Consider the following 11,417-nt stretch of genomic DNA (forward strand, 5'->3'; position numbering starts at 1 on the left):
CTGGTAGCCTTCCAGAAAGTTTCAGAATCAATGCCAAGGAGTACTGCAGTTGTTCTGGTGGCAGGTGTTGACCCAACACCTTATAAGAACATTTACTTTTATGCTATATCTGTATAAATATCTCTATAGACAAATATATAGATATGTCTGTACCTGTATAGATAGTTAAATATAGATATATAGGTGTACTGAGAAAGAGAGTCAGGGAGTGAGAGAGTCTTCCTAACCTCCAGGCCTCTGCTCTGCTTCTTCCCGTGGGACTCTGCGTGAGTGATGAGACGATGTGTAGCTTGGGAGAAGGTTTTGGTGGGATTTGGCCCAGGTCTTCGAGGGTACATCATTTTTATTCTCTTGCCACCTCCTGGACAATGTGCAGCTGCAAAAACCAAATATAAACTATGGGGAAAATACATATATATATAATCAAACTTCAAGTCAGTGCAAGTGATGAGTTGGCTTCAAAAACACACGCTATGATAGCTGAATAAAAACAAGCTTTAGACTATGCTTTTTCATATCTGCTTATTGGCATTTATCCACTGAACTGTGTATATATATCACCATATGTATTTAATTTTTTTTAAAAATACACCATCTATGGCAGTTTTTTCTGTATGCACTACATCACACTGCAGACAATCTATTTAAAAAATAAATACACAGCATATTTTTTCGTTGATTCTGTGTATGTCTGTGAAGGTTCTCAGTAACCTTCACAGATTCTGTGTAAAATAGCTAAAACGTTATTTTGTATCTTAAAAAAATCACACTGAGTATTTGAAATAATATCAAATTAACCTAATATACTTTGAACCATTATCTAAGTTACCTTTTTTTGGTCATAGAAAACTGAAATTGCATGTGCAGAATTACCAGTTTTAGCCAATAAAACTAATTTAAAAAGCTCACTTACATTGTTGTGAAATTCTCTCATAGATTTAAATTCTGGATTCTTTGAGTGGCAGGCTTCTTTCTAATAACACTGGCTTGCATTTGTTTTCACTGGACTTGTCAGACTCTTTTTACCTTTATCTTCGTGAAGAAATATAACAATAGAAAAGGATACAGACTAGAATAAAGACTGAAAACTATATAGTGGATGCGGAGTAAACTGAATTTTCTCAGTTTTGCCGCTAGATGTCACCGATTGACCATCCAATACAGGCTGAGGTGCTACATGTTGTCACTGTAATTCAAAGTGACGCTTTACTCAAAATCCCACTTTGCATGTAAAATATGAAAAATTGAATAAAAATATTAAATGTCAAAAAACGTTTAACATGCAAACAAAATGTGTTTAACTCTTATTCATGGGCTGCTATGCAAATCATTTAATTAAACATATTTGCTTTGTGGATATATGACTGAAAAAAATGTAGATTTTCTTAGTTGTTTTTGCATGTGTAGCTGTTTATTTCAGTCACAGTGAAAATAACCAGGCGGGGATGTGTAAATTGTATTTGTCCTGCTCATTAGTGGGCGGCTAAATAGGATTAAAACTCCTCACTAACCATATATGTAAAACATGCAATTCATCGAAACAAAGCTGGGTGGATATAAAATCCAGTGAAAATGCACATTTACTGATATGATGCTCAGGAGGATGGATGGAGTCAGGATGTGGCATGTGTGCATGACGTCATTTCTCCATGTACTGTGCGCCATTTTGGAAGAAAAAAAAATCACGGATAATTTCCGTGGTCTTGACAGATCTGGACCCGAGTCTTCACACTGATTGTGGATGCTATCTATCTCCCCGAGCGCGCCGCACTGGTTGATAAGGCATTGGAAGCTGTATACAACAAGAGCTGCTAAATGAAGCAATGGCGGGTAAGCTACTTTTTAAAGGAAGGGAAAAGGATCCACCTCACTTGGTGTGTGTGATGGCCTGAATCTGCAACTTGGCTAACCAGCGTTAGCGCTGGCAAGCTAAGTTGCTAGTTGTCAAACTGTGTCACTGTCAGGTCATTATTACCGCCCGATGAAGGGCGAGCCGGAATCACACTAACCCTGGTTTCTTTTTGCAGGAGTTGCAGGAGGAAATGATTTTCAGTGGTGTTTCTCTCAAGTAAAAGGAGCGATAGATGAAGATGTTGCGGAAGGTATGTGGCTAACGTTAGCTCGGCGGCTAGGCTACAGTGGTGGGCAGCTAGCTAGGATGATGGTTCTCTGTGGGATTCACTTGAGGTGCACGAGAGCTGACGGCGGATGGACGCGCGTGCTTTTTTGCAAGACTGCTCTCGTGATTAGTGTAGACCTGTTTGTGGATCAGTTGCACAAACGCCCTTTCCTTGTAGATTACTGTGTGTCGCTAGCTCGCTATGAGCTAGCTGGTGGCTAAGCTATTAAAGGGGGAGCGTCCGTGCCCGTGACGTCAATGTGCTGCGTCCATAAATTGTCGAGTGACATCATGCTTGTTTTCATTCATACCTTAATGGGTGTACGTGATATTATGTGGTTATCGGTATTTTACATTTTCTATAAGAACAGTGGGACCAGACTTAGCCTGCAGCCCATCACAGTAGCATTCTAGCTGCCATCCCAACTACAGTGCGGAAGCTGAGCTGTGAGGTCTGATTCACACCGATTTGTGTCTTTTCAGCTGACATAATCTCAACAGTTGAGTTCAACTATTCTGGAGAGCTACTGGCAACTGGAGACAAGGGAGGCAGAGTAGTGATATTTCAGCATGAACAAGAGGTAAGGATCACAGAGCAGTAACACCGTTCCAGAAGTGAAGGCCTAAGCTGTTGTTGTATATAAATATTAAATATTCTCTGAGCAGTATTTGCTTATTAATGATCATAAAACTGACCTTACAGCCCATTGTTAGTCAGTGGCACCAGTTTAGATCATCATGCAAATGTAGTGTTTGTAAGGTTGGGGAAACCTGCACTCAGCTGAGACTGAGGAAGTCATTTGGATGAATGCCTCCCACTGAAAACGCAACATCCAGATGAGCAGAATGAGCTCTCTGGAATACACTACATATAAAAGACCAAGTTTATTGTATCCATTTCAACAATACAATTTCTATGAATTTGTCTTGTTGTCCTCATATTTACCATAAGATGCATTCATCATCGTACAGCACAGAACAATGTAATGCGTAATAAAACTACATGTAAGAACTGAAGGCTGCATGCATATTTTAGGAAGTAAACAGTTGGCAGAAACACTGGCGAGGAACAAAGTGTGAGTGGTATTCAAACTGGATATTTTATTTATTTTAGTTTTAAGGTTAAATATTAAGGTACTAGACTATCATGGGAAGGTGTTATCTTAGTTTATCTCAGTTTATTCATATATTTATTCAATTCAATAAAACTTTATTGATCCTGAAGGTTGACCCCGAAGGAAATTGGGTTAAGGCTGCTGACCTTTGCCAGCGCCGTCTTACCCTTCTGACCATACATACATTACACAAACATCACATGGGGAAGATAGGCCAGAGAGGTATAACAATGGAAAATGCACAACATGAGGAAAGATGAGGAGAAAAAAAATAACTCCTCCCCCAGACTGAGCTCCAACCGGGAGATCAATTTGAGAACAGAAAAAAACACCTCTGCACATAGCACATGAAAAAACTCTTAATACACCAAAGAAACACATGACAAGCAACAGGGGTGGGTAAAGGGTGAGAGACAGCCAATGTAGACAGTACATCCGGGCCTGCAGCACAAGCGCTGGTCTCCTTGATCCACCGTCAGCATCGGAGGGGAATAAGCGTCGAAGGCGTTTGGAGGGGGAGGGGGGATGAGTGTATTTATGGAAAATATGGTAAAGTTACAATGAAAATGTGCTATTAAACATTGTTTAGGGCATTTCAAAAAGCACAATGCCAGGATCATAGTGTTTTACATCAGTACTCCATAATGGAACTGTTGTGAAAAATCTACATGTGGCTCCACGGTGTAGTAGTTTATACATGTACTTGGTCTATGGGTTTTGGGGTTGTCTCAGGAAGACCAACTAATGTCTACTATGCAGAACCAAATATAAGGAGTTACCCTCTTGGGCACCCCACTTGTAAATAACTGAGTGGCCGAAAATGTATTTTTTGTTTATTTATTTTGCTTGTTGTTGATTGTGCTATTTTCTGTAATGAGCTTTCTTTTACATATTTATGCAAAAATATGAACAGGTAATGATGAAATCTTGTTTGTTTTTGTTTTTTTGCTGTTGTTTTGGGTTTTTTAATGCCCTAAACAACACCATGATTACAGTGGGGGTTTTTTTTTTGTTGCCTTTTCCCCCTCAGTCTAAGAATCGTCCACACCTGCGTGGGGAGTACAACGTCTATAGCACTTTTCAGAGTCACGAGCCAGAATTTGATTATTTGAAAAGTTTAGAAATCGAGGAAAAAATTAATAAAATAAGATGGCTACCACAACAAAATGCTGCTCACTTTCTACTTTCAACAAATGGTAAGAGCTTTTTTCTGTTTTTCTTATTTGTTGATAATGAAGCACTATGTTCCCTCTCCTAAAGCCTTTCCTTTTTTTCCCCAGATAAAACTATCAAATTGTGGAAAATTAGTGAAAGAGATAAACGAGCAGAAGGTTACAATCTGAAAGACGAAGACGGACGACTCAGAGACCCCTTTAGAATCACCTCTTTACGGGTGTGTTTAGCCGTCCCTCAGACCTGCCTCATTATGAGCATGACTCTATGTGATAACTTTTCTAAAATTGATTGTTGCACATTTCAGGTACCAGTACTGATGCCAATGGATCTCATGGTAGAAGCAAGCCCACGGAGGATCTTTGCAAATGCGCACACCTATCACATTAATTCCATTTCTGTAAATAGTGATCATGAAACTTACCTCTCTGCAGATGACCTAAGAATAAATCTATGGCACTTGGAAATCACAGACAGAAGTTTTAGTATCCTTTTTTTTTTATATCAGAAAGCTGATTTTTAGATGTGTCTTAAAGTTTTAATAGCATTGCATCAATGTAAAATATAAGACTGCTAGCTCCTTAACAGTGTGCTAACAGATATTGTAGACATCAAGCCCGCCAACATGGAGGAACTGACAGAAGTAATCACAGCTGCTGAGTGCCATCCACATCAATGCAATGTATTTGTGTACAGCAGTAGCAAAGGAACCATCCGCCTGTGTGACATGCGAGCGGCAGCGCTCTGCGATAGGCACTCAAAGTGTAAGTACTTCTACCGTATTGTAGTGAAGCCATCGGTCTGTCTGGAAAATAGAGAATTCGAAAGTGCAGCGATTTCTGAAATTAACCTTAGTCTGACAATTTGTCTAGTTTTTTTGTTTTTTCAAAGACGCATCTGTTACCTGTTAATCTAATTTCTTTGTCGTGATCTGTAATTCAATTAAGAGCTCATAAAGATTCATTCAAGAATTTGAGGATTTCGCCCTTTCCCTTTATTTTTTAAGTCTTTGAGGAACCAGAGGATCCCAGCAGCCGATCCTTTTTCTCTGAGATCATCTCCTCCATCTCAGACGTGAAGTTCAGTCACAGCGGACGCTATATGATGACACGTGACTACCTCTCCGTCAAAGTTTGGGACCTCAACATGGAGAACAGGCCAGTGGAGACGTATCAGGTGCTTAAACATGCTTTTCTGGGGATTCAGTTTTAAATTACATTAACACTTGTGATCTTTTCTGGGACTTGGTTTTTTGTTTTTTTTTTAAATCAACTTTGATTAAGGCTTGAAATAGTGCTTTTTCAGATATAAGTCAGAATTTTTGTCAGACTTCCTAAAGTCAGTAATAACCAAATAGGGATATGGTCTATCAAGAAATGACAGGCAAACTCCTAATGGAGGCTGATAGGTACCGGTTAGCCTCGCAACATGGATTAAATATGCAGAAGGCTTTGTTTTATGTAAGATAAAGCTTTGAACAGTTCCCTTTACATTGTTTCATTTCAGGTCCATGAATATCTTCGCAGTAAGCTTTGCTCTTTGTATGAAAACGACTGCATCTTTGACAAGTTTGAGTGCTGCTGGAATGGCAGTGACAGGTATGTTTCCTTCTTGCTGCAAAGGACAAGCATTTCACTCACTACTGTTTTTATAAATGTTGTTCCCGGCTTATAAGTTATATCAATCGGTGGTCAAACTTTTGGTGTTACTGGAACAAATTCAAACATTGAGTTTATTTTTTTACTCTCTCCGGCAGTGCCATCATGACAGGCTCCTACAACAACTTCTTTCGAATGTTTGACCGGAACACCAGGCGGGACATCACACTGGAGGCATCCCGAGAGAGCAGCAAACCACGGGCCACACTTAAACCACGTAAAGTGTCCACCGGTGGCAAGAGGAAGAAGGACGAGATCAGCGTGGACAGCCTGGACTTCAACAAGAAGATCCTCCACACTGCCTGGCACCCCAAAGATAACGTGATAGCTGTGGCAGCCACCAACAACTTGTACATTTTCCAGGACAAAATCAACTAGAAGATTTGGGGCTCCAGAGGATAGGGCTTTTACCGTACCTGTGTAGTTAAGCCTACTACTTGTCTATCTGTATAAGAAGAAACAGCCTTGTTGTCCTCCTGGTGAAGAATTTGAAAGCACGTGTCTACTTTTTTTGCCACAGGAGGTTGATCCATAGGCCTGTTTTATTTTGAGTCTGAGCTTAGGTTGTTTTTGCCTTTGGCACCAGGGCAATCGACATGCCCCCCTGACCCAGAAAGCCCAGTTCGGGTCTAATTGACAGAACGGCACTCCCTAGAGGTCAAACTCTTGAACGTTGGTGTTTGTGTTGACATTTTAAGCCTTCATTTCACAATTTAACGACAGAACTCATGGAAGTACTTAAAAATGACGTCTTGTCAAGGTTGTATCATCAATTCAAAGTTTTTGGGCCCTCTGAAGCACGGATGAATGGCCAATAAGCCTAACTGTAACATTCCCCCATTGGTCATGTATTCAGGCCACACAACTGGTGGAAAAGGCCATGAATTTGGAAAAGCGGACATGTTTCTCCCCCCAAACCCCACCCCCTTCTCTTATTTTACCCCAGTCAATACGGTGACATAATTTCACTGACTGTATCTACTCAAGTACACCTTGTCATCCACATAATAAAAGAAACTAAATCTACAGACGTGTTTTTAAATTTAGAAGTATGTATTAAAACATGTTTATTGCTTTGCATGTTTTTATGTTGTAGAGAGGTGGAAAAATCTCCAGTCACACCACTGTCTATTGAGCAGATCTCAAGAAAACCTTGTTAAGGAAATACCATTCGGGGCTACCAGTTTGAGAACCACTGTTGGAGACAACCTATAACGTGTTTGTGTCAAGAGATTCAAGTTCTAGTTTTTGCTCATGTTTAGGATGCAGGCTGGAAACTACACTGCACAAGATGGGGTCCAGGACAAAGGGAATCTGCAGCCTTAATACCTACTTCTATCAGTGACAGCTACAAGTTATGTCCCCCAATGTTTTACAAACCTCATGTGCATTATTTGTAAATCCTATTTTATAGTTATGTCCTCATATACTGCTGCTACACGTGGCTGTCTATGAAAACACCGAGGAGGAAATTGCACACCATACAGTTTGTGATAGAGTGCCTCCGGATCACGAGATAAGTAGGACATTAAGACAGGCCTCATACATGTGCCCTTACTCATTTATTAGGGATGTCACCCAAATTTGAACTGCATATTGCAAATGTGGATCTTATCTCTGTAGTTGTGAACGCAGAAATGAAGGTTGACTACACAAAATATACTGATGAAATTAAAACAAACACATAATGCATTGTCTTTGTCCATTGATTCCTAACATGGTGGCAATGTATTCACTTGTTTATTATTTTGACCAAAGTTCAATAAAATTTTAATTGTGTTCATCTGCTGTTCGCCTGCTCTGCGTCATTGTGAATTAAATCAACTGTAACACAGTTAAGGTCATGCATACGTTTCACACTTTTAATGTTTTTTGATGATGATGAACATGTGCCATTTCTATGCTGTTTGTTCTTTTTTGAAAATCACAATTTATCATTGCACAGCTAAGCAATCAGTAATGAGTGCCACCAACTAATCTAAAGATTCCCCAAAACAAATAAAACAGTCAAGTTGAATTTCTTTGAGCCATCTGCCTCCTCTAAAAACTGCTTGCATTATTTTTTTTTAAAAAAAGTGATTTGAGTTCAATCAAAAGAAGAAAACGCCACTGCTGTGTTCAGAGGTTTACACCCAAAAAACAGCAATGACTGATCCCTCAACTCTCCACACTGCTGTGGGAAATGTGGAACACTGAATTCAACAGGACCACGTCACATGGCTACTACATTTCCTTTGATCATTAGAAGGTCCCGTTTTAAGGCATGCCAAGATGGTTGCATGACGTTGATGAGGTAGTGCCAAGCGCCACGATCCTATTTAGGATGTGTTAGGCGCCTTCCAATATATATCCTACCAAGAAAGAAGAAAACAGAGAAATTAAGATGCTGCTTTAAAACATAAACACAACTAACTAGGTGTATCTACTGAAATAGTTTTTTAACCGGGTAAAATGCAAACTCAATGACCACCAAATTAGGTACAACTTTTCAGCCAATGGCAGCAACTCAAAGCATTAAGGCATGCAGACATGGTCCAGATGACCTGCTGAATTTCAAATTGAGCAACAGAATGGAGAAGGTGACTCAAAGGAATTTGAAGGTGGCATGGCCATTGGTGCCAGATAGGCTGATCTAAATGTTTCAGAATCTGCTGATCAAGGAGGATTTTCCAACACAGCCATCTCTAGGGTTTACAGAAAACGGCCTGAAAAAGAGAAACTTGAACAGCAGTTCTCTGGTTGAATATGCCTTATTGATGCCAGAGGAGTATGGCCAAACTGCCTCAAGCTGATGGCGAGGCAACAGTAACTCAAATAGCAACTCATTACAAGCAAGGTATGCAGAAGCGCTGCCTCTCCAGCTAATTTGCATTTGCTCATCAAAACTGGACATTAAAATGAAATTGGAAAAACATTTGTTATAAAACAGAATTTGCTATAAACAACATGAAAGATCCATCCTGTAGTTTTCAGGCTGGTGGTGGTGGCAGTGTGATGGCATGGTGGATATTTTCTTGGCACACTTTGGGCCCCTTCATACCAGCGAAGCATCACTGATATGGACCAAAATCTCTGAAGAACATTTCCACTTATTTGTTTAAGGTGTACCTAATGAGGTGGCCAGTGAGTAAGGTAAAAGTAAAAGTCTAAAATAGGATGTGTTGAAATAATGCTCTATAGAATAATAACCACAGGCTCCTAAATAAAGACAGTTATATTCTCTGTCACTTTGAAGTTGATATACTTCAGGGAGTATCTTACCTAAACCTATTAAATGTCAGACACTGAACTGGACTGCTGTTTATCCAGTCAGGCATTGATCTAAACATCATTATGTTTGTTTTATTTTTACACATATTTTCAGTGTTTTGTTGTGATGACACTGTCATTTTTCTATCCTGCAAATGTTAAGAGATTACTGATTGGTCATTATTTAATATACAAATACCATTTTTAAGTGCATGTAAAATGATCCCAATATTTATGTGAAAATAGAAAACATCAGGTCTAGTGGGTCAACAGTTTCTGCAGCAACTCAAGAGGTTCCTGTACAGTGTTTTTAGTTTTTGCATACTGCCTGAGTTAAAGATTAAATGATGCTGCTTACCCTAAGCCAACAGCGAGTATGTGGGAAATGATAAATGATGGAAGGAAAAGCTTCAGAAAGTCAGAAGAGAGAAAGCCTCCCTTCTTCATGACGCTGGTTTTCCTGATGCTGAGAGAGGTTGAGCGCTTAGGGTGCTTCAGCAGGAACTCCCTACAGAGTGACACATTAATTTTTCATTGTTCTGAATACATTAAAATCAAGTGAGTGCCAGTTTAATGTCACACCGGCACCTTTGCTCACACAGACATCATTCCAAATTCTATGAATCACAATTACAAATCCTGGCATGTAATAATTATAGTTGGGGTAAAAGATTATCTTTAATTGTGATATGACTACTTACTTTGGTGGACTGTTCTCAGGTCGGCTAGACCAGTCCCAGATCCAGTCAGCATTTTTCTTCATCAGGTTCTCAACTTCCCGTATTCTCTCTTGGAAATCTTCATCTGACTAAAAGGGGGAAAAAATAATTTAAAATAATAATAATAAAATTATGTCACACTACATTTAGCTTTAACAAGGTTATGAATAATGCATAAACATAAAACTATATATAAAGAAAACAGATTGTTTTCAACTTTTCAACTCTAAGCAGGAAAAGCCCGACTCAGCTGTTAAGTAAGGACCTCCTTTAAGTGGAACGTCATTATAATTAAGAATACTTTCCCTTGCCTGCTATAACACGTCCAAATTTCTGCTGTGAGAAAGGCTTAATGTACCTGTGAGCTATTCCCCTCTGAGCCTTTCCACAGAAGAAGCGGGGTTTGTGCTCTGAGTGGGCTGTTGTGAAGAAGAACAAGAAGGAGAAGGAGAAGAAAACACATAAGGGAAACTCAGCTCACGACTTCTTCATATTACTCAACAAACAGAGGAAAAACATGAACTGCTCTTCCCCCTTCTGCCCACCCCCACCAACCTGTTGCACTGAGAGCTTCCTCTGGAGCTGCTCCTGCCTGATTCGTGCTGTGCTTCTAGCAACATTTTCTCCATGTCGGCTGCCAGGCTGGAAGAGGGAATTTGCTCCTGGCTTCCTTGTTGACTGGCACTTTGGGAGCCATTCCCACTGAAATGCAGCTCAACCCAGGAACCTTAAATGAAATTTAATTAAATTGTTTAAAGCAAAGCCTTTAAACATGAATACTGGTTATCCAGTAATACATCACAGGCCTATCTCGGCTAGGATAGGAATGCAGTCTCTGGCATAGAGGAACAATAACCAAATGAGGACCGTTTTTAGCTTGTAGGCATTTTCATCGTGACAACACTGCAGATTAGCCTTAATAACTAACTAGAACCATGGCCTACCCTGTATAGCTGTGTCTACACGTCTTATAGGTATATAAATCAATGTGGAGTTGAGATTCAATCTCGCTATTTAGCCAAACACTCCTATCGACTGGCTTTTCACGTGGTCAGACTAGGTTATTTACTCGTGGTGTTTAACTATCGTCTACCGCTAACAACAACACTGGCAAATATATATTTGGCGTAAATACTTCACCTTGCAGGCTCTCGTCAGAGGAAGCGTCCACCGGTAGTGACATTGCAGCAGTATAATGCAGTCTCCGCAGGTTTAAAGGCCTCTATATCAGCGAAATGGTGGCGAAATGCCTGCAAGCAGCTGGAGCTCCAACTACCACAATAACAATGACGCAACATTGTGTTTATCTAAAATGTGATTGGCTCGGAAAGGAGAGCACGCGCGCCACGCTCTCCCTGCGTGTTGCTCACGCGCGCCCGCATAC

At 40.0% G+C, this 11,417-nt stretch overlaps 2 protein-coding genes across 2 annotated transcripts; one reads left to right on the forward strand and one right to left on the reverse strand.

Moving 5' to 3' along the window:
- Positions 1-1,659: 1,659 nt before the first annotated feature.
- Positions 1,660-7,854, forward strand: ppp2r2d (protein phosphatase 2, regulatory subunit B, delta). The gene is made up of 10 exons (XM_006783738.3): positions 1,660-1,830; positions 2,028-2,102; positions 2,603-2,700; positions 4,265-4,430; positions 4,515-4,627; positions 4,715-4,892; positions 5,007-5,171; positions 5,414-5,583; positions 5,914-6,005; positions 6,164-7,854. Exons 1-10 carry the CDS (start codon positions 1,824-1,826, stop codon positions 6,441-6,443), a joined length of 1,344 nt encoding a protein of 447 aa, XP_006783801.1. The 5' UTR covers positions 1,660-1,823; the 3' UTR covers positions 6,444-7,854.
- A 46-nt stretch (positions 7,855-7,900) lies between these two features.
- Positions 7,901-11,417, reverse strand: bnip4 (BCL2 interacting protein 4). Its single transcript, XM_006783739.3, has 6 exons — positions 11,174-11,417; positions 10,589-10,760; positions 10,392-10,452; positions 10,016-10,122; positions 9,673-9,822; positions 7,901-8,416 (listed from the first exon to the last, which is right to left on the reverse strand). Exons 1-6 carry the CDS (start codon positions 11,214-11,216, stop codon positions 8,380-8,382), a joined length of 570 nt encoding a protein of 189 aa, XP_006783802.1. The 5' UTR covers positions 11,217-11,417; the 3' UTR covers positions 7,901-8,379.

This window comes from Neolamprologus brichardi, chromosome 13, assembly GCF_056152115.1.
Source record: "Neolamprologus brichardi isolate AB-2024 chromosome 13, ASM5615211v1, whole genome shotgun sequence".
Classification (NCBI taxonomy): Eukaryota; Metazoa; Chordata; class Actinopteri; order Cichliformes; family Cichlidae; genus Neolamprologus; species Neolamprologus brichardi.

Coding starts and splice junctions, on each gene's coding strand:
- ppp2r2d (XM_006783738.3), top strand. Junction 4,431..4,514: donor CTTTCTACTTTCAACAAATG/GTAAGAGCTTTT, acceptor TTTTTTCCCCAG/ATAAAACTATCAAATTGTGG. Junction 5,172..5,413: donor CTGCGATAGGCACTCAAAGT/GTAAGTACTTCT, acceptor TTATTTTTTAAG/TCTTTGAGGAACCAGAGGAT.
- bnip4 (XM_006783739.3), bottom strand. CDS start 11,216: ATGTCACTACCGGTGGACGCTTCCTCTGACGAGAGCCTGCAAG. Junction 9,823..10,015: donor CCTGAGAACAGTCCACCAAA/GTAAGTAGTCAT, acceptor GTCACTCTGTAG/GGAGTTCCTGCTGAAGCACC. Junction 8,417..9,672: donor ATACTCGCTGTTGGCTTAGG/GTAAGCAGCATC, acceptor CTTTCTTGGTAG/GATATATATTGGAAGGCGCC.